The sequence below is a fragment of the Puntigrus tetrazona genome, chromosome 13 (assembly GCF_018831695.1).
Source record: "Puntigrus tetrazona isolate hp1 chromosome 13, ASM1883169v1, whole genome shotgun sequence".
Taxonomy (NCBI): Eukaryota; Metazoa; Chordata; class Actinopteri; order Cypriniformes; family Cyprinidae; genus Puntigrus; species Puntigrus tetrazona.
The window spans coordinates 15,608,160-15,636,023 of NC_056711.1; the positions used below are offsets into that span (position 1 = coordinate 15,608,160).

A 27,864-nucleotide genomic window follows, 5' to 3' on the forward strand; every position below is an offset into this window, starting at 1 on the left:
AGAGTCACAGAACCATGGAGACAAAAAAAAAAGCACAGAGAGATATATTCATCTCTCTCTGTAACATTAGGTCATTCTCACTTCTCAAGAAACCATGTTAAATGGAAAACACATAAAAATCGTGATGAGAAGCTGACCTGAGTGAGTCGTCTTTCAGTGTAGCGTCTGGTACCACGTCTCTCTCGTCTACCTTGCTGGCCGGTTGCCCAGTAATGGCCAGAGGAGAGCACCTGGGTAAACAGGTACGTCAGTGGTATGAGTTCTGCTAGTACTGAACCGTGAGACCCATGGCCCAGTGCTGCCCGCCATACACTTCACCCTTTTAAACCCAGACCCAGCCTTTGGGTTGTAATGTAGCATTCAAACACAACAAACACACAGCGATCTCAAATCTCAACCAACTGTTTGCTTTCCTCTCGCAGATTCGATCTTGCTCCATTTCTTCCCCTTTCATTCTCTTCTTTATCTGTTTGTCTCTCGGGCTAACTTGGAGGCTTAAATCTGAAATATGTCTTGATTACTTGAGCGAGCCCTTGAAAGAAAGCAAGCTGTAACAGCCTCGGGTAACCCAACGTGCCATGAACTTCTTAAAGTGACCCCTCCATACACCTGCTGAAGTTTGTGTTTGCTTTGGAGAGGCTGAGACACTGAATAAACAGTCAAACTATTTAGTTCATGAATGCGCATATTGGTTTTGCGTAAAATTTATGATTTGTGAGAATCGTCACAAATGAATCTGTTTCCATAAAACAAGGTTTTAAAATGACCTTCGTATCATTTTTATGGCTAAACAATGAAAAAGATTTTATATCATAAAAATATAGTAAAAATTATTTTTTACAAAATATTATTAGTAATGCTGTCAAAAGACTAAATGCGATTAATCGCATCCAAAATAAAAGTTTTTGTTTACATAGTATGTATGTGTACTATATATTTTTATTATATATTTATTATACAAACACATGCATGTTCATATTTTATATGTACGATAATTTAGTTTTTGCAGTTAATCGCGATTAATCAACTGACAGCATATAATATATATTATAAGTGATTTCTCAGCATCATATTGTTACATTGGAAAGCATGATACTCTTTTTTTCTGATTTGTTGATGAAATGCAAATTCAAAAAAAAAAAAAAACATTTATATCGGACATTTTTACTGTCACTTTTGTTCAATTTAACGTGAACTTTTGAATAGTAACATTTATAAAATCTTACTGCATGATTCAAACTAGCATTTCTACATCATCTGAAAAATGCATAAACAAGTTTTATACTGAAGTATGGTTTGTTAGAACAGGACAATATTTGGCTGAGATACAACTATTTGAATACCTGGAATTTGAGGATGCAAAAAAAAAAAAAAAAATCTAAACATTGAGAAAATCGCCATTAATGTTGTGGAAATTACGTTTTTACTAATGCATATTATCTTTTATGGTATTATATTTATTTTATATTTATAATTATATTTATGGTAGGAAATTTATTAAATATCTTCATCGAACATGATATTTACTATGCTAATGATTTTTGGCAAAAAGTACAAATCGATCATTTTAACACATACAGTGTACTGCTGGCTTGCTACCGCTATACCTGTGCTACATAAGGTCCAGGATCACATCATTATTTTTTTACTTAGAGGTGGTAGCATGCTTCAGGATGTTGCGGTGACAAAAAAACAAGACAATAAGCAAAACAGAAAAAGACTTGACTTTATTTTACACATGGATCCCAAACTATAGTGAATTCTGCAAAGAAAATGAGCAACTATTCATTCGAAAACCAAAAGACGGGATCAAGTAAACATTGCCATCTTTTCACTGAAACTATAGTTACTTTTTCCATATAAATGATTTCGACATAAAAGTGGAAATTACATCTTCATTGGCAGCAGCTTATCATATAATCTGATTAATCGTTCAACACTTCTGTATTCATCCCTGTTGAAAACACCAGTGCATGTTATGTTTTGCATGCCGGTCTGCAGCCCACCAAGCTTCTTAACCAGCTTAACCAATCTTTTTACTGGTTAAGCGGCTCGAACCGCTCTAGACTAGCATAGAAACTCATGCTGGAATTTCCAACAGAATCGCTTTGGCAGACATTACAAAGACAGCTCGTATTTTCACGTATCCCTTCACCACGACATGCATTTATTGAGATTCCACACCGTGCCTTTGCTTGTAACCATGACACTGAGGTAAGCTTGATTTAATCTGCTTTCTAACTACATGTATCATTTAAATAATAATTATAGGTGGCATCTGTCAGCTTTTGTGAGATCTGACGTTTTTCCCGAAGCAGTCGGCACATGTTTCGTCTGAGTCATGACATGGAAAATTAGAACGGCGTAATAAAATAAAGAGAATCTATATTCGCCCCTGGAGACTGAGGGGTCTTCAGCCAACGCACACATCGTGAGTCAGTTCAGAAGCTATTTAACACCTCCATCAAAGACCGGTGAATTCATGTCAAATTTAACTGGTGCGACTGTTCGAAAGCATCGAGTCCAGTTATGACAATACACGATGTTTTAAAAAATGCAGCGAATGTGGATTCTGAGCTCTGCGGCAAATCGGTGATCCCGTATAAGCGGTCTCATTCCAGTCAACGACGTTCTGTAGGAAATGATATTTACATCCAAAGCAAACAGAGCTCGTACTGCATTTTAAAATGCCTTTTTCATTGAGCCGCAGACGGTTCATTAACCCTGGGTGAATATTCTGCATAGCAATCCCAATAACTAAGGTTGAAAATGCTAAATTAAATCAATTTATAAAAATGAATGAAAAAAAAGAAACATCTACAATACATAGTGATGCATTTACTAAGCCGACCGCTTTAGAATAAGGGGAAAATCCAAAGCCATTACCAGTGAATAATGACTTAAAAGGTTAGTTCACTCACCAATAAAATTTAGTCATTGTGTATTTACTTATCCTTTAAAAGGAACTAAACAAAACACAATAAAAGTGGTCCTTATGAATTATGTGCTATCTTTCCAGATTTCAGAAGCCACAGGCAAGCTTTGTGTGAGAAACCATCATTTTCATTAAAAAAATTACCTAAACTTTGGTCTGTTTTTCACACAATATGATCTTTTAAAGTATGTATATTATTGTTTTGGGGGGTGGTTTTAGTTTTTTGGGGAAAAAAAGCTTTGTGAAGATTCTTTTCTATGTTCTATTAAAATAAATAACAGCATAAAAGTTTAAAACTAAAGTGAAGGTGTGAATAATAAAAAAAAATATATAAAAAATATGTTTGCCTAAAAAAAAAAAAAAAAAATCAATTTACAATGGTTCACATGAGGAAAAAAACAGTTCATATTTCTACTTCAAAATTGAAATTGTATTAAATTGAGTTAAATTTTTAGGGACAATTGATTCAAATAAATCCTACACCAAATAATTTTCATTGTATTCACACATTTTCAAAGTATATACAATATGCATTAGCCAATCTTTTAAAATATCAGCTTATTTCTCACACAAAACTATTATTTGTCTTGACTGCACAGATGTATGGACTACTTTTAAGGGGTTTTTTTTTGAACAATGGCCACTGACAGAAGTTAAAATATTTAAAAGAAAATATCTAAAAGAAAAAAAATATTAAGTTTTTGGTTATGGCCATAGCAAATTATAAAAAGACATCATATCCTATCAAAGCGACTACCAACACGCAAATGAAACCTTGGCTTATTTCTATTGTAGTATTTAAAGCTGAGAACATCAAACATGATTAAAAATGAAAGTTTTACTTCACAATGTGGTCTGGGCCTGTGTTTCTGCAGCTAGATCGCTGTGAAATCCCACATGTAGAAATCTGAACAACATTTTGCTAAATGAAACTCGTCCATGCCAAAAACATGCACCGATCCTAAGGGCAGTCGTGAGTGCTGGCGAGGGTCAAAAGTGTATGGTACGACTCTCGTGAATGTATTATTCAGAGCACAAGGAATGCAACCTTGCGTGAAACAGATGGCCCGGCATATGCTCTCCTGGAAAACCTGCTAGCACGCTGCTGCCGATTTGAGACTGAATGCGCTAGAACACATAATTGCCCGTAACACGCTGGGACACGGCCTTTCGCTAAGATCATTACAATCGCAATCTTATCCCACATCACGGTTGATGAACATGAAGATCTTTGTGTGGGAATACTTGTCTTTATCTGAAAAACAGGGATCTTATGTGGTTCCCGACTGGAAAGCGAAGCGTTATTTCTACAGGTCTGTTAGTGACGACATTGCAAGAGCGACAGGTCCATGGAGAGTTCGTTTTACAGCTGACTCCCAAACACCTCAGTGCGAAAAAAGAAAGGAAAGCGGAGAATCGGAGACCAAGCAGGGTGGGAGATGTCAGGAGAGGGGAGAGGCACTGCCCTTCATGCCCCCAAGCAAGCAGTAAAGACAGCGAGAAGAGTTAGTATGAGAGGCCAAAGATGGGACGCCAAGAGCTTAGAGGCTGAGGATCTGTTTCCTCCAAAATATGCTACCTGGGCTGCAGAGATAAAGGAAAGAGAAGCAAACTATGCTGTAAAAAAATATTTGTTGACGTTCACCCAAAAATGACAATTAGTCCATGTTTTGCTCACCCTCAAAGCATCCCAGGTGTATATGACTTTCTTCCGTCAGAGGAATACTATATGAGTTATATAAAACATTTTCCTTGCTCTTCTCGAGCTTTAGAATGAGAGTAGGACACTCCAAAAGTAGTCAAATACATCAAGTCCTTAATAAAAGGTGACTCACGTGAATCTGGGGGTAAATAAAGGCCTTTTGTAGCAAATGAATGTGTTTTTGTAAAAAAAAAAAATCGTATTTAAAATGTTATACTTTTTTTCTCACTGCTGATGTGCAAGCCGTTCTCTGAAATATACTATGAGTTTATTTATAGGAGCAAAAGGAAGCAAAGTTTTTTTTATTTTACCAAAGGAAAACCAGTCTCCTCTCTTGGCTTATATGGAAATCCTACAGCATTTTTCTTTACATTCCTCATTTTATGCGTTTTATTTTGTCACAAATCACTGTTGAATGCAAGATGCAGATATGTGTTTTAATAACATTTTATATATAGATATATATATATATATATATATATATATATATATATATTATATGTATATATATTAACTCCTTGGAGTCTTGTAAGGCACATTTTATTATGGATGTACATGCTTTATTTGACTACTTTTGGAAAATTGAACAAAAAAACCCACCTGCTATAATTTTTAAGACTGATTTTTTTTTACATAACTCTGCCAAAACATGGGGTATTTTCATTTTGGGGTGAACTAAACCTTTAAAAATGTGGTTTAAGTCATTTAGTTGCTAGAATGTAGTTAATTCTTACATTTTCTATTCAATGTTTCAAATAACTCCTAATCCTACTTTTTTAAAGCAATCATTGGGAGAAATAATAATATTTCACAATAGTTGATGTAATATTAGAAAGAATTAGAAAGTATTCAAAAATATTGATAATGAACTGGGAGAAATAGAAATTAAGAAACTGGGAGAAATAGAAAGACATTAGAAAGTAGAAGATGTAACTTAAGAATATTAATTAGCATAATTTGTGTTTTGTAAGTGAGTTTAAGATCATGTTTAAGCTCATATTGAAATTTTTGACTTGCAAACTTTGGTAAATCTGAGCAGAGTTTGAGACATTTTTGTCCCGAAGCTCAAAAGTGAAACTCTACCTCTGAGAAATAAGGTCAAATAAGCTTTTCTCAGGGGCTCTTAAACTCACCTACACATGCTGTCCCTTCGTCATTGGGCTCGTATCCTTGGTTACACCTCTTGTTTGCACGGCACTTGAAGCTCCCGTAGGTGTTGGTGCAGACAGGTCGCTCAGAGGGACAGACAGACGGAAACTGTGTGCACTCATCTTGGTCTAAACAATGAAGAGGAGTGGAATAAACATGCAAAGCCGAAGAAGTGACAACCACGTTTATTTGTGGGAGTGAATATTTTTAGATAACTTTATACTGTATGTGCGCATGGAACAAAGAATTCTCTCCTACTACCCCAAACTCATGATGACTGACACAGCTTCTGTTCCAAAACCTGCTGAGTCGCCATGCTGTCTACTGCCTATAGGAAGATTCCTATTAAAGGCAAAATCCTAACTGAAATGTAACCTCATGAGAGACTGGACTGCTTTGCAAAGTGTTATCAAACAGGGCTTTATATGTGAATAGCAAAGGAGACTTGACTTCAGAATTTTCCATTAATGTATAAATTTCCATTAAAGTAAGGCCTTTATTGTATTGCATTTTCTTTCATTATTGCATGAGATTATATTGTAGATGGGACACGTTATAATCGAGGCCGGATTCAAACTTAAGTCCCCCAGCACCGTCAGTTTATATATAGTCTACAGCTTACAAATCCAGTAAAAGTCCAGTTTACAAATCCAGTATTTTTAATTATATCTAACTGCCCCTTCTGCTCTACAGCTCTCTCTCTCTCTCTCTCTCTAACACACACACACACACACACACACACACACACACACACACACACACACACACATATATATATATATATATATATATATATATATATATATAGTCATATGTATTTGTTATGTATATTCATTTTTTATATTGTGTGTGTGTGTGTACGAGTTCTTGTTTTGCTACATTGTGGTGAACAAGGATAGCAAAACCTGACGTTATTTGACATTTGCCACAGGGGAAAAAAATGTAAATTATGTTTATTTTGTAACGGTGCAAACAGGTCTTCTGTAAGGGGTAGATTTAGGGTAAAGGCAATAGAAAATATTGTTTGATCAGTATAAAAGCAATAAAAGTTTATGGAAATTCCCCACAATTCACAGAAACATGTGAAACAAACGTCTGTGTGCATTTGTTTATTTAGGCCAAAAACCTTACCAGTGCAACGGCCATTTTCATTGACCTCAAATCCCGGTCCACACTGTGAAAAGAAAGAGCATTTGTACAACAGTTTAACCCCTCGTTAAAGAAGAGCACGTGAATATGACAGGTAGGGTACATACCTCGATCTTCACCACTTGGGTCGCCTCTTCCTCATTCTCAGGGTAATAGATCTCTATCACTTTGTTCATATCGCTGGGCTCCAGAGCTCTCGCCACAGAACATCCATCTGGCCAGAACACCTCCACACTGGTGGCCACATCTTTCCCTGTCAGGGCGGCAAAGCAGCGGTCCTTTCAGTACTTCACGAACAGTCAGTCTTTATAACTTCCCCTCAGGCTTAGGAGACATAATGAATGATTTCTTTTCTTAATGTACAGCTCTCCATGGAAAAATACCATTCTGGAGAAAGGCCCTCCCAAGAAGTTTCTCGGCAAAAGCCAGGTTGGAATAGGCTCTGGTTTGGCACAGGCCGCGCAGACTCTTAAACAAATGCACAAGAATGCGTTCAGTCTCAGCTGTGGGCAGCGTCGTGAGCAGCGAGGCCTGAACACGTCTCATTTGATGTCGGCAGAACCGGTTTCTCATGACTGCCGGTGTGTGGGGTTCACAGGCCAGAGAGTTTCTGGCATAGCAGTCACTGAGGCATTAAAGCAATGAGGTTCTCATATGCCAGACCGATGAAATCTGTCTGTTGTTCGGTGGCTGAAATAAGGAGCCGTATAAATGGCATAGTGGTTGGAAAGCACTTCATTTAAGGTTTACAGAAGCATCCGTTTACTACCTTCAATCTGATTGTCGGAGACACTTTCTCACAGACGGCAGGGACAGTAATTAACACGACCGTTAGAGGAAACTGTCGTAGCGATCATGAACAGAGAGATCATCCATTGGAAATGAATGTGGTGGAGGAGGAAGGCAGAACTTCAAAGGAGTTAAAATGAGGAGGGACAAGGTGGGCGCTAGACTTTCTTTCCATTATAGCCTTTAGTCAAGCAGGAGAGAAGCTGACTGCCTTCCCAGTTCTTAATTAAAGCGACATTTCTTAGGTAAACAGATCCACGGGGCTCCTGGCAGGACCAGGGCTGGCTCAGGTGCCTCGAGAGACAAAAAGCATGACATTCCACCAGCGGTTTCTGAAAGACGCAGTTTAGTTGGAGAGGACAACTGTGCATCTGCTGGGTTTTTATTTAATAAAGGCTATCCTCAAATTCAGCATGTGGAAAATATTGATGATTTCAGGATTTAGGTAACTGCACGTAATACTGAAAATATTAACAAAAAGTACCAACCTAACGCCAACCTAAAATGTTTTTTTGTATATATAAAATATTTTTTAGATTTAATATATAATATTTACCATCATTTACCATTATGTTTTTTTTTTGTCTGAGAATTCAAAATACTCAAATAAATAAATAAATAAATAGTGTTGAGGTGTATATTAGTATTTTTAGTCTGAAAAAAAAATGTAAATCTAAAAATATGATACATGGAAAAAAAAAAAGTCATTTTGTGAAGCACCTTTTTTGTCTGAGAAATCTAAGCATTTGAAATATCTAATCATCATGTATGTTTTATATACCATGGCATGTTTTTGTTAAAGAAATCCATTAGTTGAAACCTAAATCTGAATTTTGAAGAATTCAGATTCTGCTCTATTTAACTAATTAGGTCTCTAGGCAAATTTGCAACACCCTGTTTAATCTGAAACCATTTCAAGAATTTTAAGAACAAAAGTCGCATTATGAGATATAAACTCCATGTCACAACTATGAGAAATATAGATCCACTTGTGAGATAAAAGCTACCATTGTTAGATATTATGTCATACGGTTTAAAGAAATAATTCTGCAATTGCATGATAAAAATGTTAAAAATAATAAAAGAATTTACTTCCATAATCTGATATCATGTACTGTACTTCGGATTTATTTTGTAAAGCAGATATTTTACATCAGTTTGCAAACACTCTTACTGAAAGAAACATAGATTAGAGGCCTGAACACGTACGCACATATTTACGAGCCCTCGGGGTGATCCAGTGACCACTGATGGCTATCGTTTTGTTTTTCACAGCACATTCAGAATAACCCGAGCTTCCAGCTGGCAGCCTACTCCTGCCACAAATCTGTCCGATAGCTCCCAGATGAAGCCATGTGCCTCCAAGCATCTGTAACACAGCCGAGCCGTGGGGAAAAGGTCCCGGTCTGCTGCCACCGGTTTCTGCACCTGCAGGCTTCTCTCCGGACCCTCAGTCTGAGGATATTCAAGGAACCGGCCTCCACGCGGAGGATAATGTTACTGAGACCTGAAGCCCCCCGCTGAACATGACCTGGAGTTACATCATAATTGTTTCTCTGTAATGAGTCAGCAGAGCGAACGCTTGTTTTCCCGCTGCTCTGCGACCCTGAACATTTCCGAGACGGTGGATGCACTTATGAAATAGATATTTTACAGGTCTGGTCAATTTCATAGCTGTTCCTTTCTTAATGTGATTTTCCCGCAAAGATTTTTTTAGGCAGGCTTTTTAGGGAAAGAAATACATACCGAGTCCGAAGTGAGCCACTGGCTCCATCTCGCACAAGTACCCTGATCCTCCGTCTATAATGCGCATGTGAGGGCCGTTTCGCTTGGTGTAGACTTTCACCTTTGCCCCACGAGCAAAAGCCCCAAACTGCGTGCGTGGAATCACTCGGAGCCATTTATTAGACGAGCCCTGCAATGAGAAACCATCAACTTAAAACTCAACATCTGCACTTTAACCAGAAATTCAGATCTTCTTTTTGTTTATGTCCTGATCTGGAAATTTCCTACAATGTCAGGCTTTCAGCTTTGTTTTCGTACTTGCTGAAGGTAATGACTACTTTGACCAATAGCATTCGGGCATTGAACATAATCAACCAGTAGTGGTGTGTGAGAAGGTGGGATCTACATAGAACGTCAATTATGTGTACAACAGAGGTGTACCTGAAAGCCATACTTGAATAAAAGTATAGATAACTTACTGTGAAAAGTCTCCAATGACCACCAACTTCAATGAAAGTATTATATTAAATATAAGCTCAAAGATGCATCAGTCAAAGAGACATGCCAGTGGAAAAACTGTAACGTTGTAGAGAAAGCTGATGAAACCAGGCAGAGACAAGGATCTATGTGCAGATGTTTCATGGAAAATACCAAAAACCACAAGGAACAAGAACAGAATAACGGACAAACAGACAACTGGGCCTAGACTAGGCCTCTATATACACAGGAAGCTAACAAGCTGAATAAGATAAGGTACCAGGAAGTGGCTTAAAAGTCCACTACAAGGAAAAGAAAATGCAACAAAAACAACACAGACACGACTTTTGAGTAGGGCAATCATACAGAATGCATAAATGTATTTATGCATTCATTCAAAAAACAATATCCTTAAAAAAATCTCTTCAGTATAACGGGGAAGTCTTCATGCAGTGGATGTGCTGGTTTGGGCCTCATCGCCAGCTGCAATCATGTTCTCATCTCGTATAAAACACCTGTCATTCACAGCTACTGGCTAAGGCAGAGTACACACTAAAAGATTTTATAAATCTTATAAGTCCAGACTGTGAACTCTTGCAAAATCTCTTGAGACTTGGAAATAAATATGTTTTCAGGACACGCATAAACAATGTTGCCACAAATTCGTCAAGCTGATCCTGAATCTCTGCTCCATTCCTTTTGTGCTGCGGGGTAACTGTGTTTGTTATTACGTCTTCTGTCAGCTAGCTTTCTGATTGGATATTGTTTCGTTTCACGTGATCTTACGCATGTTTTTCTTCTCGGGGCTCCCCCGACACATCAGGATTTCCGATTGTAAATATTCAGCATGTTGAATATTTACGATTCACGATCGGGACAGCTCCGATGTTCTTCCAGAGCAGATTCGGTGACTCTTAACGCACATCACACCACAGGAAAATCTGATAAAATGATCTTTAGAACCACCAAGATAATCAGGACATTACCTGGGATGGTCAGAAATCAGTTCAAAATCAGCCCGATTATCTTGTGGTGTGTACCCAGCCTGAGGAACTCACATTATAAAGTAACCTGTTGACAAGTTTGGGTAAGGGTAAAATATAGTACTTTCAGTGCCCTAGTTTGCAAAAGGACATCTTTTGTGGCATAAATAAACTGTTTCAGAAAAGCTAGGTGCCATGCAAAATGTAATTAGTTACATTTGCTCATGTACTTCACATCTCTGTCTTAATACATATAACATATGAAGACTGCAGAGAGCACGTCAATAGGAAAATAAAGCCAAAACCGTGAAATTTTAGGAAATTTTGAATTCTGTGAAAAGAGGAAGCATTTCATCTCGTTATATTTTATTTCTAATAATCCATGCAATCTAAGTTAAGTATATGATATTAACTATTTGCTGTACAAACCGGCGTGTTTATTATTATGATAATAAATTGGAATAACGGGCATGCATCATTGCAGCTCGTATTATAAGCAGCATACAGTAAAGGACTGTTTTTGCACATGTAAAACAAAACTAGTTTCTCCACAAAATCTCTCGTTTTCAGCCTAAAAGTGGCTGCCCTGTCAAAAACGCATCCTCACCTGAGTGACTCGATACACTGAGATGGGCTGAGCTGCACTTTCCCCGTGCGTCACCAGAAGATCCAGCTGTCCATCTCCATCAAAATCAGTCACGGCTGCTCCTGAAATACAGGTCATTTTACTCAGACACAGCTGTAACGAATGTTATTATGCACGAATACCAAAATAAAATTGTAAATTTAGACCAGTTCTACATTAATACAGTGGCTTTCTAATGATGATGATGATAATTCAGTTTGAGCGGTGACTGCACTCGATTGTAAATGTCAGTAAATGACCCAAGATACAGTTACACACAAGCCTGGATTTATAATGCCATCTAGTGGTAGAGAGGAGATAACTAGCATTAAGGTTTGGAGATAAACTCAACCATCCCATCACTGCACAGTTTAGTTGTTTGTGCATCTCTCATTTCTATTGTATATGTGTGCCCAGTTAACATACACCACCGTTCAACACTGTGTTTACACTAAAGGTTCGGACTCAGTAAGTTTTTAAAATGTTTTTTGAAAGACAAAAATACATTAAACAATAAAATGAATATTGTTACAATTTAAAAACAATAATATATTTTTGTAATTTATTTATTTTGTATGGTACAGCTGAATTTTCCGTTGCTCCGGTTTTTAGTGTCATGTTATCCTTCAGAATTCATTCTAATGTGATGATTTGGTGATCAAAAAACATTTCTTGAAAACAGTTGTGCTGCTATAAATTTTGTAAACATCATCACACATTTTTAAGAGCTTTCTGAAGAAAAGGTTTTAGAAAATATGTGAAATATACCCCTGGTTCAACAGACAAGGCTTAAGTCAAATCCTAGTAAATGTAAATCTGGACTGTTTCGACTGAAACAAACATGCACTGACTGATCTTAAAATATATCAGAATATATTTTACAAATATATCTCAAGACGCACACCATTAATGTTTTTTTTTTATAAGACATGTTCATAAAAATGTATTAAATGGCCTAGCTTAGGCTAATCTACATAATGTTTTGGTCATGATGTTAAGTAATAAAAATATAACTTTTTTTCTTTCTTTAAATTAAATTCTTTTACAATTTGAATAATAGTTTACATTTTTCACTAACCACGTCAAAAAAGGAGACTTACTAGACACTAGAGATACTAATAGTATTAACTAAAGTTAGTTTTAACTTTGAAAAGTTGAAGCACAATGGATGGTTGACAAGCTAGTACGCTACTTTGATGCATCATGACAACTAGCCTTCACACGATAAATTTGAGGTGGTGAAATGCATTGAAAAAGCATGAGGTTGAGAACATTAATAGTCCTTCGTAACTAAAAAAAAAAATATTAAATTAAAATAATAAAGCTTCGGTTCATTTTTATGTTATTTTAAGGGGGAATTCTCAATTTATCATTTGTAAAACTCATGAAATGGATTTACAAAATAAACAGCACTACATTTTAATGAAATGAACCAGCCAAACCCTTCGTACCGGTTCCCCGTCCCTCTGGTTCGGCGGCCTCCCCGACGTTCAGCTCCTCGATCTGTGGATCTCCGTGTTCTCTCCGAGAAACTCTGCCATGGTAAAGATTAATTACTTACTCACTTTGCCTTTTGGCTTGAGAGAGCTCCACACAAAGGAACAGTCAGAGACAAATGTACCTTGTCAGCTGCATGTTATACAACATGTCTCAAAGGAGATATTCATTTACAGGCTCGTGAAACCCCCGCAATATTGATTCAGTTAAAACATTTCTAGGGCTGCAAGTTCATACTATTTTGATGACTAATAACGCTAACTAAAAGGTTTCTTTATATTAAAAGCCCAAGACTTTACTTTCTGTGAACCGAGGTCCAGACTGTTTGAGTATGGGATTAGAAACTAATTTGAAACAATGTTCTGTTTAATGCTACATCCAGTCTTCTCATTAGAAAGCCATCGTGTAACGGGTGAGGTCGGATGTTGGGGGAATTTCCCATCAGGTAGAGTTGTGGTTGGACTGGGTTTGTTTGCGGTCTGGCGGTTGGACTTGCTGGCTTGTCGTGCCGCCTGGGCTTACCACCAAATCCCCAAAATAGAGAGAGAGTTTCCATAATTATTTCCTACCTTGCAATGTAAATGTTAAAGAAATAGCTCTGTTACGTAACGATGATACGGGTCGTTTCGATCAAGCAGGCGACTGAATAATGTATAAAAAGATCCAAGACTGTTACTGTCCATTCATTATGACATTTTTGAATTTGTGGTTTCATTAATACTGATATCTTGTATGGGACAAAGGTTTTATCCATACAATGGAAGTGAACAGAGAGCAGCAGTTTTTATTGGTAACTAAAACTACAAGAATGAAATTTAATTCAATTCAATGTAAAAAAAAAAGCAAAATATTTTTTAAATCTATGATTGAAATGAAAATCAATTCAGGCTAGATAGGAATAATAAAAAAAAGCAAAACAAAATTACTGAAATTAATATGAAATGAATATATAAAAAAACGTTAAAGCGATTATTACTATATAAATTTAAATAAAAACAAAATATTAATTAATATCTAAATCGGTGTGAACATGTCTCCTTTATGTGTTCTGCAACGATAAAAGAGGTAGCCTATGCATGTCAGTACAGTACACACCTGAACAGTCTGTTGGCTGAAGGTCCTCTGTAGGCAATGTTGTTGAAAAAAACCTCCAGTTCGTTGTCATTATCAAAGTCGGCTGCGATGACGGTGCGAACAGGAGATGGCATGGAAAACTTCTGTGTGGCGATGTCCTGGTACAGAGAATATCAAAATTTGAAACCCCACACTCTACACTCGGTAACATAAAAAAACTGAACAACGTCTTCGTTCTGATACAGTCGTCTCTATGGGACGGGACAGTATTTTTTCCTTTGCTGACAGGAGATCATCAGCGTTAAGATTTGGAGAGTCAGATGCATGATATCTATGACATAAAGATCTAAGCTGCGGGTAAATCACGGCCTAAAAACTTCAGGGAGTGGGAGCAGAAAAAAGTAACTGCTATCGTCGCGCTTCAATAGTGCGGCAACGAGTCATGGAAGAGTTATCGTGCAAGCCGGCACTCTCAAGTATTAACCCCAATTTTAATTATAGGGCTCATAAAACCTGCAGGTGAAAGCCCATGAAGTGACCTTCTGCTGTCTGGTTGAAGGAGAGGTGATGGCCATCTCTGGACAGGAACCAGCAGAGGAGGTACAGCTGAGCATGACACAATACTGATCATCTCAGATGGATGGAAAGACGGAACGAAGGAAGGAAAAAAAGATTGAAAAAATGATGGAGTGGGAACAATAGATAGATAGATCCATAGCCTGAATTAGCTCACCCTTATTATGACTCACATGTGATCTTTCACTGGCCGGTGTGCTTGTTCAGCCAAAGTTTAATTAACGCACGGAATAACAGAGCATCTTAATCACAATGCAATTATATGTGGCAAAGGTCACAATGCCCTAAGCTGATGCACAAATCCTTCTGTAAGGTCTCCCATGAGACATTAACCCAGCAATTGACCCCCATAAAACAGCTTCCTGCTGACATTTATCTCTGTGCTAAAGAAGACAATCACTGCTGCTAACACTGGGATCAAACCAAAGCTGAGAAAGACCTACACACACAGCACCGATCCATACCAAACACAATTACCTGACACACTCCGGTGATACAGATCTAAAGGTTCATGACTAACTACCGCCGGAAAATAAATGGATAATATTTGGGTTCATTACTTCTTTAATTATTATTATTTATTTAAGGACAGGCTTGCTTGCATGTAGACTAATTAAACCATTAGTTAAAGATTAGCAGCAGACTTACAAATTCTGATTGGCCACACGGGGCAAAAGTTTCTCCTCGAGAGCGGATAGAAGTTCTTATGCATTTCAGAGTTTTATCTTTAGAAAAAAAAGACCGTAGTGACCTTATATGCGTCTCATCTAGAGTTTCAGAAGAATTCACAATGTTCTTAGTTTTGCCCACAAAATCCGCCATTAAAATACATTACAAATATCATTTTGAACTTAAAATGGCTCAATTACAGATTTTTGAAAATTACCCTTCATGCACGAAAACTTCAATCTGAAATTGCACCGTGTGTAAAGTTATTGTCTCTCAAAAGAAAGAGTCGACTCTAAATCATTGAAACGAGTCATTTTTAAAACGAGTCCCAAGTCGTTTCGTGTTGACTTCAACATGAAACATTAGCATATTGCCCGCCCACTTGACATAAAAATACTAATTCATTCTTTGCCACTAGGTGGACCGGTAAAATAGTTCTTTCTCCGGTAACAATGCACGCATAAATGCTGCTTTTATTATGGAATGGAAATTAAATCGGACCAATCACCGCTAATTAGCGTCACACAAATGAGGGGTTCAGAAAAATTAGTCATTGAGGAGTATCGTTTGGGAGTAAATAAGGTATAAATAAATGCATATTATACAATAATGAAAGCTTTTTGCGACCTTGCATGCATGACAAATTGTTATTGGGAACTCCTGAAACTAAAATATAAACCTTTCATAAACCATAGGGGAATTTTGTTGAATTTTAAGATTTTGTCACTGTTTTACAAAAGCTGTGGTAAAATGATTACAATGCACAGCCTTTTGCAGCTTATATTGTTTTATTGTACTGTACCACAAAGGTAACATCACATACCATACTATAAAGTTGTTGTTTTTTCCTGGTTGCATTTAATTAATCAAAATAAAAATGCTGCCTATTATTTTTGTGAAAAACATACTTTTTCTGGTTACTTTCAACGGAACACCATTTATTTCAAATGGAAATCATTTGCAACACTGTAAAAGTCTCAATCACCGCTTGTGATCAAATGACTACATCCTTTCTGTAATAAATTTCTTTTGAAATAAAATCAGTAATGACCCCAAACTTTTGAAAAGTATGTTATGCAAAAAATTCAGACTTGATTCAGTCAAGCTATCAGCAAATTTTTTAAAACTTCCTGGGTAAGTCTCAGGAAAATAAAGAGGTTCTTCAATCTTACTGTGACTAATTACAATCACTGCGCTTTACCAGTTGAAACGAGAGCCAGGTCGCTGCGCAAACAATAGAACAATGATTAGAGAATAATTGAATACTCTAATCAGACAGCAGATGGTATTATTTTATCCTCTGTCTTCTCTCAGAAGGATTTAATTATACAGATCAAAATGTAAGTGATCACGTTTAGTTCTGCATAACAAAGATGAAGCCTACCATTCAGTATATTCACATCTAATTAAAAAACAACTAGATTTGCATTTTCTGGTAAAACACCAGTGTTTTGAAGGCAGCTAAGCAACTGCAGTAAACCCCTTTCCACTTCCATTACGGCTAAAAGAATGAAAAGTGATTTTAAAACCTGCACCTTAAACCTTTGCTTGCGATTATTGCTGAGTTGTAGGAACAGACGATGCGGCCCGTTCCAGTTTCCGTAGACAATGTCAGTCTTGCCATCCCGATTAAAATCTGCTAGAGCCACTCCGCGGCCATGCTGCATCGGGTCATCGACCCCTGAGAGAACAAACACAGATGCATCATTGCATATTTGCTTGTGAAAGGCGAACAAACTCACCTTTAAGCAAAAAGCGCTCGCTTACCCGCTTGTGCCGCCACATCTGCAAACGTACCGTCTCCGTTGTTGCGAAACAGAAAGTTAGGGCTGTACTCATTGTCACAGAAAATGTCAGGGAGGGTCTGACTGAGGATGGGACCGACCACGACCCCCCGTCCGCCTGTAACACGCAGCAGAGACGGCCATCATCACCAAACGCACCGCAGAAATCGTTAGTGGCTTTCCAGCTCATTTCCCCAGCAGCAGCTCTCCGCTGCTTTTGCTGACACAGACTCTGACTGCCCATAATCACATTACAGGGAGTGTGAACATGTGCATTTAACCAGCTTTGCATCCACACATCTTACACGGCGGTCACTATTCTGCAGCTCTGACCTCTAGTTGAATTACAGCAGCAAGCGATTCTCTAGTTTGTATAGCGGTTTTCGTGATGCATGTTTTTCTGAAAGACATTTGAACAGAAATTCTAATTTGGTGTTTTAAATTATTATAACCTTTTATACTGATGCAGAGACAAGTCAGGATTGAAATTAAATGAAATTAAATTAAATGTAATTGAATTTAATTGAACAAAATATATGTTTTATGTCAACAATGTGAAAGAAATATGAAAAATGTAATATAAAATCATATTATAATATGCATTATATAATATATGTATATTACATATTTGTGCCATTTATACATGCAATAATAGGTGAATAATGTAAATAAAATGTGAAGTGGATAAATACAATAAAACTGTATGTGTAACATAAATCAAATAAAAATAGTTGAAATCATTGATTAAACTGTGAATTAAATTCAATTAAATTAATTATACATAAAAAAACCTGGTTGTTTAAACCATTTGGGTCATTTAAATAATGAAAAATATTTTATTTTTATTTTATTTTATTTTTTATTTTATTTTGTGGTTGAAGCCGTTTCATTCGGTTGTGAAGTCAGCCAAGAACCTCTATAGAAAGTCAAGAGTATCACGAAAGCTTAATTTTCTTGCTTTCCCTTCTGAGACTGTCCTGCTCGAACACTTCTCAAGAGTGCTCTCCGAAACCGCTCTGAACGGTGGTCCAAAGCCCTGCTCTCCTCGTAGTGATTAATGGAATGGCTGCTTCATTGAGTAAGTCAGAGCTGAAATACGGCTCACTTGTCCTTGTGCCTTCACATGACTTTCAGTGCAGTAAACAGCTGAGTGGGCCAAAACCTCCATCTCTTTATTCAGCGCTGCCTTCCAGGGCCCTGTTCTCTCTATTACTGGCTGCTTTAGCTGATAAACACTGTCTATAACTCAGTGATTCAAAGCTGATATGAGCACTGAGCTCTACTGTAAATCAGCCACAAGGCAAAAAACCTGGATCCTACAGCTCATGGCCGTTAAAGAGTCTTGGGTAATATATTCACTGACATCATCGCACACTTACACACTCCCGCTCACGCATTCATAAATAAGCGGACACGCACCTGTGAACTTGTTGACTCCGGCCTGCTCAGCCACGTTTATCAGTGGGCGATGATTCCCTTGGAAGGGTCACTTGAGCTTTCATCCATTTCAATCAGAGCATGTGGACCTACAGTTCCGCTGGCATAGTTGGCAATGTAGATGGAATAGCGGCCTGTTCCCTAAAAAATATTTAAAAAATATCAAAATATTGAGTCATAACTAATTATGATTTCGTAAACAACTAAAAAAAACATTATTCTAATTTTAAATAAAGCAAAGACAAAACATACTAACTTTTATGCTTCTACACATTTCACATATAGTTTGTCATTTTTCTGGAGTCAATTTTTAAAGTTTAATGTTGTTGCAGAATGGTTAAAACTGAAATAAGAAAATAAAATCATTTTATTTAATTTTATTAAAAAGTATTTCCAATTTTAATTTAATTTATACACAATGCATCAAATAATATTTTATACTTTTTGCATGAATTCATATCTTGTTTTACAAAATTACAGCTTTAATAACGTTGATTTACATAATGATTTTGTTCATATGTGGCACTGATTTACAAACATTACACACTTCATATTTCATCTCAGAAATGCTCTTCTACACTGACGCCTCTGTCTCTTTAGTAAACAAGTACACTAACTTTATTAGAGGCCATAAAGTATAAAACTCAATTAGGGGCAAAATCGTTAGTTGCAGTGGCATGTAATTTGTGGAAAATCTAATATATTTCAAATCATTTTCTCACAGTAAAGATTTGCAAAACAACATAGCGTTTATGTGATCTTATAACTTAAGAGAAATAAGCTGAGACGCTCGTGCACATACAGCTGCATATACACGCACACATACCGTCACACGCCACACGCATATTTCAACTGCCTCCCCTTGGATATTAATTTCACACCCCATTATCAGAAAGATTCCCTGTGGACATGAAGTCAGTGAAGTAGCCAAGCAAATGAACTTACGCACACAGTTTCAATAAAGACACCCACAATCCAACAGCATGGAAATGGTGAAATAAAGAAATATATACATAAGTATATAAATATCAGCAGCTCGTGACCAGAATCCTAATGAGGCACAACAATGAAAATGTCAAACGCTCTCTGGTTTCTACATAACCGCCACTTCAGGTCAGAAAATACAGATTAAAGCATAATGGATTTAAAACAGATGCTGCCCCGGAATGTATTAGAAGCTTAGGTTTTAATGTCATGGTTTCCATGTTTTTCATGCTCTGTTTATTGATAAAGAATTAGATTTACAGAAATTTCACCAGTAACAAGGGCCAGCAAAGTAAGGGTAACTGATACTATCAAAGAATAATTTACAAACCCTAGTTTCCTGCAAAAAAAAAACCTGTTAGTTTGTAAATTATGGGTTGAAAGGTTGGTGTAAAATCTACAGAATTTCCACCCGATAAACATTAAATAAATAATGTTGTTGTTGTTGTTATTCTTCTTGATGTTATTCTTCTTCTTCTTCTTCTTCTTCTTCTTATTATTATTATTATTATTATTATTATTATTATGAATAATTATTATTATTATTTTATATTGTTTTATTATTTTTATTATTATTATTATTATTATTGTTATACAAATGTTATATAATTATTAACAATATTTAGTTTTTAGTCAATATTTAGTCATTTGTGCACCAACTAAATAAATAAATAAAGTTGTTGTTGTTGTTGTAATTATTAAGCATATAATACTACACAACTTTATTATCAATATTTAGTTGTGGCAGGATTTAGTCATCTGTGCACTAACTAAATAAATAAAAAAAGCTTGTTGTTATCATCATTATTATTTATCATCATGATATAATAAATACTACCACAAAACATTATTAACAATATTTAGTTGTTAGTCAGTATTTAGTCATTTGTGCACTAAATAAATTATTATTATTATTATTATTATTATTATTATTATTATTATTATTATTATTATTATTATTATTATTAAGTCAATACAACCACACATTGTATACACAATTCTTTTGTAGCAGTATTTAGTCATTTGAGCACTAACTAACTAACGTTTAGCATTTCTAAACCAATATTTTAGAGAGAAAACTATGTTGTTACTGACTATACTGTAAAATGTTGCCTTTTATGTATTATTGCAAAGGAAAGCTGCAATAAGCACATGATGCAGGTAATCACTAACCCATGAAGATGGGTGAATGTGAAGACCAATCCATCTCCTTACAGACACTGGCCCATGTGTCTTCCTGTCCACTTTGAAGTGACAAATGACAATGCTTTGGTTTCAAGGAGAGAAAAACTACACAGTGCATTTGAATACTAATGTCTCTGAAGCAGAAGGGAATATACAGGGGTCATTTTACATTTAACTGTGGAAAGTGCTGTCATTCATTTTTAGGCTTAAAAAGTCAAAGTTCACAGTTCCCAGAGAAAACCGTATATATGTTTAAAGACAGCTTAACTGAAAACCCATTATTTCAGGTTCCCATTAAAAGCGATAACAAATAGTTTACTAGTATCATACAATATATTACCAAAAGTATTAAGTCACCCCCTTCTAATGAACAGGTTTGGCTACTTTAGTATATCCACGTGTACAAATCTCAGTGTTAAACCATATAATGATATTCTAGGGAATTGTGTTCTGATTTTATAGAAACAGTTTGGACAGGACCCTTTTCAATTCTGACATGACAATTAATTATTTGACAATAAAGTTACAGTAGCATAAATATAGGTAACATAATATAATGATGTAATTAAATAAATGTATAATATTTTAACAAGATGCTTGGTCTTAACCTTATATGACCGTAGTTAGGCAAACTCAACAATCTGCATCAGCAGTTCATTTCAACTTGTGAAAATTTCCTTTCGGATCGACGTAGTATCCGACGACAGGCTGATTTTTTGGTTCCCAACTGAACTCCAAACACATTTTGTTTTGTTTCTCTCCAAACCTATTATAAGCATGGTCCTAAATCATTTAAATCATAAAATCATTGATGAAGGACTTTTAAGCAGCACCGTCTCACTATCATCAGCCCAGTCAAATGACTGCGGGTGGAAAAAATCCATTTCAATCCCTCGCAACTCTTCCCCAGGATTACTGAGCATCCTTCACCGCTGACTGCTCCACACAACGGCATGCAGTCCAGAAGTAATTGCGCAAATATGCTGCTCAGCTTATTGTGTTTTGGACTAAATACAAATCATTGACATGTTTGGCCATTCATCACGCCGTCTGGGATTATAGGTACCAGTGAAGCGCGGTCAGACGGTGGGAGCTCTGAAAACCTACATGCAGCGAGACAAATGAAGGCGGCACTTCCCACCTATTACGTCTCCTTACATAAAGAAACAAATGAGGCCTTGAGTTTTCTAATTATCACAGCACATGATTCAGTGTCAGAGACAAATGCTGCAGAACGCTTGAAGTGAACAATCAAATTGGTTGGCTGAGGGGGGCAGGACTCGACGGTAATGGCGGACAGCAAATGATGGCCACAGAGGATTTCAGGATGAAACGATCAGACAGTAACGAGATGTAAACAGTCACTCAACACCCTTAAGAAGTCACTTTCCCTCAGATTCCATATACTGATGTTCTGCAATTCTGTTGATGATCAATACATACCTCGGGCTGCAACTTACTATTCACATTTTCCTCTAACGGTCTTCCCAGCCTTTGAGCGAGAAATTTCCATGATTTTCAGTCATTCGTGATTACTGTATGAGCATTTCTAAACATCATTTTATACAGACTGCACTCAAGAAGAGCAATTTCTAGTCTGTGTAACATTTTAAAGATGAGAATAACCGAACCATATTGCATGTTCTAAGAACGTTATGCTAAAGTTCCCATTATGTTACGAAAACACTATTTTGGAATGTTCTCTAAACATTTCAAAAGTTTTTTTTACTTTTGAATGTTCTCTCTGAAATAAGTACTGTAATAATATTTAAAAAATATCCAACTAAAATATTAAAAAGATAATGAAATATAAAAAAATGTTGCGCTAATATTTTAAGAAGATTATTAAAGACCAGGCGAATGAACGTTTTATTAACATGGAAAAAATTTGTTCATAAAACCAGTTCTGAGAACAATAGTTCTCTGAAAAAGAACCACAGGGAGAAAAATGCAGAGGAAGAAAAATAATTGAGCTTATCATCTTTTAAAATGCAGAAGAAAACACGCCCAATATCATTTAATCCAAACATGGAAAAGATTGACCTTGAAAACAAACTTTGTGCGAGGGAAACATGCTAATTATTCCTTTTCCCACCTAGTTAGTTTTGCTGAGGAAAATGTTTCACCACCAATTGTTCCCAAAAGCTCTCATTTGAAGCAAACTTAGCAGAGGTGTTACCTTTCTGTCCACACAGGCGACTGACCGGCCAGCCACGCGATTGGCGACGTCTCTATGTTCATTTATGTCATCGTTCAGGAGATCCTCGAACCGCCCATTACGAAACTTAAAGAGCTTGTCGGTGTACGTTGCTCTCCCTGCATGAAACGACAGGAACAATTTACATGAAACTAACATCCGTTTACTGTAGCATTTCCTTCAGAGCCTCTTTTATGAAACCGTTTCATACCTGAGAAGGCGTTATTAGTGTTGAGGACGTAAATTTCCTCTTTGCCGTCACCATCTATGTCACATGCTGTCACTCCGATGGCATTGCCCTGTCGATCTCTCAGTGCATAATACGGAGAACTGCGGTTGTCAACCGCGATGTTAACAAGCCTCTTCTTAAACTTGTCGTATTTCAGCACCAGATTTGGGCCATTGTAGCTAAAGAGAAAAAAGGTAGAGCTATGCTATTTATTTCAAACAAATCAACAAAATGCCACATGTTAAAATCCTTGATTGATATATCTTGTTCTTCAGTAAAACCTTTCATATGATATTTTTTTTTTAAGTATTTAATACTATAAACCCATTTTAGTACATATTTAATAGTAAAATGAAAATATTCAATTGTTTTAATATCTGCTTTTTAGGCATGTATGTTCTTATGCGTTAAAAATGCTTAAAACAAGAACAAACTAAGCCAGTGGGGTAAAAGAAAAACATTTAATTTAAGATATATTCCCCGAAAACCTAACTCAGATAAAAACATGCCTTGAAGGATTAATGTATAACCCTATTCCATTTTCTTGTCTCCAGTTTCCAACAAGGCACATCTTTGTTGGTGTATTTCGCTGACCTGCAATCCCACAATTCCACCTCGGCTGTCATTTAATAGAAGGGAAAACAGATTCTAGTTTCCCTAGAGATGATTCCGTCAGTTGCACTTAATTTCATTCTTGAGCCCAACTCAAACAAAACATTGAACTCTCCAATTACATCTATTTTCATCAACACGAATTCACAGAGATCCAAATCATTTCACAAACGGTTTACAAATAATCCCAATTAATTGCTTTGACATTTATGTCTCTCTTAGAAAATATCACATTCGTGCCACAAACTGAGGTAACGTTCTTGGCCGATGTATCTGCTTTGTGTCCATATCGCAAACATGTAAGCTCAATCAAAGAGCACAAAAGCACCATATAACCTCTAGACACTGATAAAAGTATTTTCTGTTGAGAAACATAAAGTCATACATGCTTAGCTTCATTACTCTGCTGAAAACAGAAGACTAGTACACTCACCCCGTCACAAACATCTCCAGATCTCCGTCTCCATCCACGTCGGTCACTGCCACGCCGTAGTTGAGCTGTGTGGGGTTATTATCATAGTCCGGCGGGAAAACATTCTGAGTTACTGAAGCAAACATGGGTTCAGTCCGCTGACCCCAGGACAGTCCCAGGACAGAAACACCCACAGTGAGCAGTAATATCCATGCTGACATTGTCACCTGTGAAATTCATCATTTATTAAGAAAAACCACACTTTGGATTGGAAACTATAACAAGATCACAGTCGTGCTCACCTCCTGATCTGTGAAAAATGCTTTCAAGGAGGTTGTGACTCACTGAAGTGAGAGGAACTGTAAAACATCCTGAACTGAGCCACACAATCGAGATATTCCACTTTCATTGAGTTTTAGTAGACTGAATTGCTTTCTACAGTGTTAAGAGGCAATTACCTTCCCAGCATTACACTCACTGCACAGAGACATAAATACAGAGACCGCAGACATGTGACAGGTCAGAATGGACCAAATTAAGATCTGAGAGTAGAAGCCATTTTACTGCACATGAGACAGACATTTAGACGGCACAATCCATATGACAAAAAACATGAGAACCTGAACTTTGTAGATCTGTCTCTCCATCTATATATCCATTTAAGTGTAAGTCTGCCTATCTATCTATCTATCTATCTATCTATTATTAAATAAAATTTGTTAAGAGTAACAACTCTTAGAAACAATTGTAGAACTCACTTGCACATTTATGATCTATCCATTCAGCCACTCATCTATTTACCTGTCTGTCTATCTAAGTAGATGTGAAAGTAAATGCAGGCACAGCCATAGACAACAAGGCCTTGGTCATAATTGTAAAAGGATAACTCCACCCAAAAGTAAAAATTATGTCTTTCATATCTTTTCAATGGAGCACAAAAAGCAGCTGTCCATTTCTCACCAAACACGGAACATTCTCAGAAAGTTCTGGAAAGGTTCTCTCAAATGTAAGAGCACGTGTATTTATTTATTTTTATTATTATTTTTATTATATATATATATATATATATATATATATATATATATATATATATATATATATATATATATATATATATATATATATATATATATATATATATATATATATATATATATATATATACACACACATTTTAGAGAACAATCAGAAATAATGTTTCCATAACATAAAATGAAAGTGGTAAAGGAGCCAGGTTTTTAATTTATATGGGCTATACTTTTATGGGCCTTTTAGCCATATTGGGATCTTGATAGTTTGGGTGTATGGAAGAGAACAGCTCAGACATTCTGCTAAAGATCTTCTTTGGTGTTCCACATAGATTTGAAATGACATGACAGTGAGTAAATAGTGATAATAATAAAAACAGGAAAGGTTATTAGTAATTATCCGTCACAACATTTTCAGACATTAACAGATATTTAATTTAACCCTAAAACACATGCAGCGCATAATTATAATTATTAAAATTATAATAAAACGGGTGAAACACCTGTTAAAATTCAATATGGATAATTCCTTTGTATAACACAGGCCTATTCATAAAATGGAAAATAACTATAATGATAAAGTTTTTTATATCTGATATATATTATCGTTCTGGTTGTAAAAGAACAGCAAGAGTCCAACGAGAACTATAATAATAATAGCACAGCGGAATGATATCGTTGGAATCACTTTCAAAAAAATTTGTTCCAGCTGATGAACGATGAAACATCGACAGCCAGTCAGTGTCTACCTTTAAAGAGCTTGAGCATTTAAAGTGGCAGGCAACAAGATTGAAGTGCTTATAATAAACAGAACATTACTATGCCTTGGTAGACCCTTACAGTTATAGTTGTCTATATGGTTATCATTCTCAGTTTATAAGGGAAAGCTAAAATCTGGATTCCAACAAAGCCATATGTGCAGTATGTTGCAAAATAAGAGAGATGACATGCTGGTGTAAAAACACAAAGTGGAGAGCTAAGTGTATGCGTTTGCAGCAACAATTTCAGGAATATGCATGTCTCTGCTCCACTAATCAACCCACTGAACTCTAACATCAAAGCCATGTAATTAATTTAGATTAAGGTTGTCTTAATATATGCTCTGCTGTTTGAGATGAAAGTGTAATCAAAGCACTCAAATAAGCATTGTATTAGTCATATTACTGAAGCAAAGGTTTGAGCACACTGATAATTTGAGTGCCGATGACAGAATGTACATAGACAGACTGATTAAAGGCCTAAGCAGAGGTTGTCACTTTGTTCTACCCTGTCCTGTATCATTAGCGTTGCCTCTTTCATATTAATAACTCAGTGCAAAACAGCCGGAGCGAAAACAGTAAAAGCAGAGTAAACATGTCATTTTATTGTTATTTATTTAGTGTTTATAGCTTTAAGATTCCAAACGGCTGGATAAGGGCAGTGGAACACCAGTGCTCCGAGAGTACCGTATGTACTGTCATCTGTCATCGTAATATGATGATGTAAAAGCTTTTCGGGTGAGGTGAGAGCTGGACGCGTTCCAAACTAAAAAGTCTTCACAGCTACGGGGTCATAAATCCAGACACAGACAGGCAGAGGAACCACAAGAAGAGGTGAATCTGTCCTTGCAGCAGCTCTGCATCTCGAGGAGGCAGTTTGACTAGAAATGATGCGATCAGCTTCATCTCACTGCAGCTATCATCACACAGCACACTTACTGCAGTTATCACAGAGATGTTAGACGATATGCATTACGATCTCATAGGAACGTTTCTCCCTGTATGTTTCATACAACTATTAAATCAAAGTTTGTCATATAAATATAGAAATATATATATATATAAAGAATATCACATATATACAACTTTACAATGCTTACTACTAAACCGTGAACTCTCTCTGCCTGTGACCTTCACCTCGTAAGTAATATTTACACTCATCTTGAGGGTGTACTCATGCATTTCTGTTCTCTGATCGGACTGCGACAAACACCAGCACAGTCAGTCCCTCAAGCATCTCTCCTCTTACAAAAAGACACTGCTTTAAAGTAAACTTAGTGAAAATATAGAGCTTAGTGAAAATATTAAAAAAAAAAAAAAATATCTGGGTCTAGATGAAGGTGATGGAGGTTTTTTGAATTGAATAAAGTTTCAAAATATGGTTAACAAAAAAATAATTAATACATTTGAAAATAAACTAATACTAGTAACAATAGTACTCCAATTACTACTACTAATTATTATTATTATTATTATTAATAATAACAACAATAATAATATTATTAGTATTAGTATTACAATTAGCGATAATAATGTTATTATTATTATTATTATTATTATCATCATCATCATCATCATCATCATCATCATCAAAGCTCGCGTGCAATTTGTGCTTGAAACTATACTGGAAACAAATGAAAAACATCCTTGTGATGTTTCGTATTTGTTTAAAAGTCTTAAAATCCGATGAGCAGAACGTGAAGTAAATAAAGAAAAATAAGAAAGAGCAAATCGACCTGAAGCCGAGCATTCTCTGATGATCTCCCGACTATTTATCAATACAGTTGTCTCGTCTGATCTGATCGGCTGAGAACATTTAATTAGATGCGCAGTGAAAGATCAGATCAAAGGAGCCGCTTTAACTTCAAAGACGCTGCGGCAAACATAA

The 27,864-nt window shown here is 36.2% G+C and overlaps 1 protein-coding gene across 1 annotated transcript; it reads right to left on the reverse strand.

Moving 5' to 3' along the window:
* Positions 1 to 1,706: 1,706 nt before the first annotated feature.
* On the reverse strand, positions 1,707 to 24,411 carry crtac1b (cartilage acidic protein 1b). The gene is given in 15 exon segments (XM_043254712.1): positions 1,707 to 4,519; positions 5,771 to 5,914; positions 6,918 to 6,960; positions 7,043 to 7,188; positions 9,471 to 9,639; positions 11,517 to 11,617; positions 12,986 to 13,068; positions 14,127 to 14,263; positions 16,886 to 17,031; positions 17,118 to 17,252; positions 18,554 to 18,596; positions 18,599 to 18,712; positions 22,920 to 23,056; positions 23,149 to 23,345; positions 24,212 to 24,411. Coding segments are annotated over 15 exon segments (1,911 nt in total). The 3' UTR covers positions 1,707 to 4,403.
* Between the last annotated feature and the right edge of the window lie 3,453 nt (positions 24,412 to 27,864).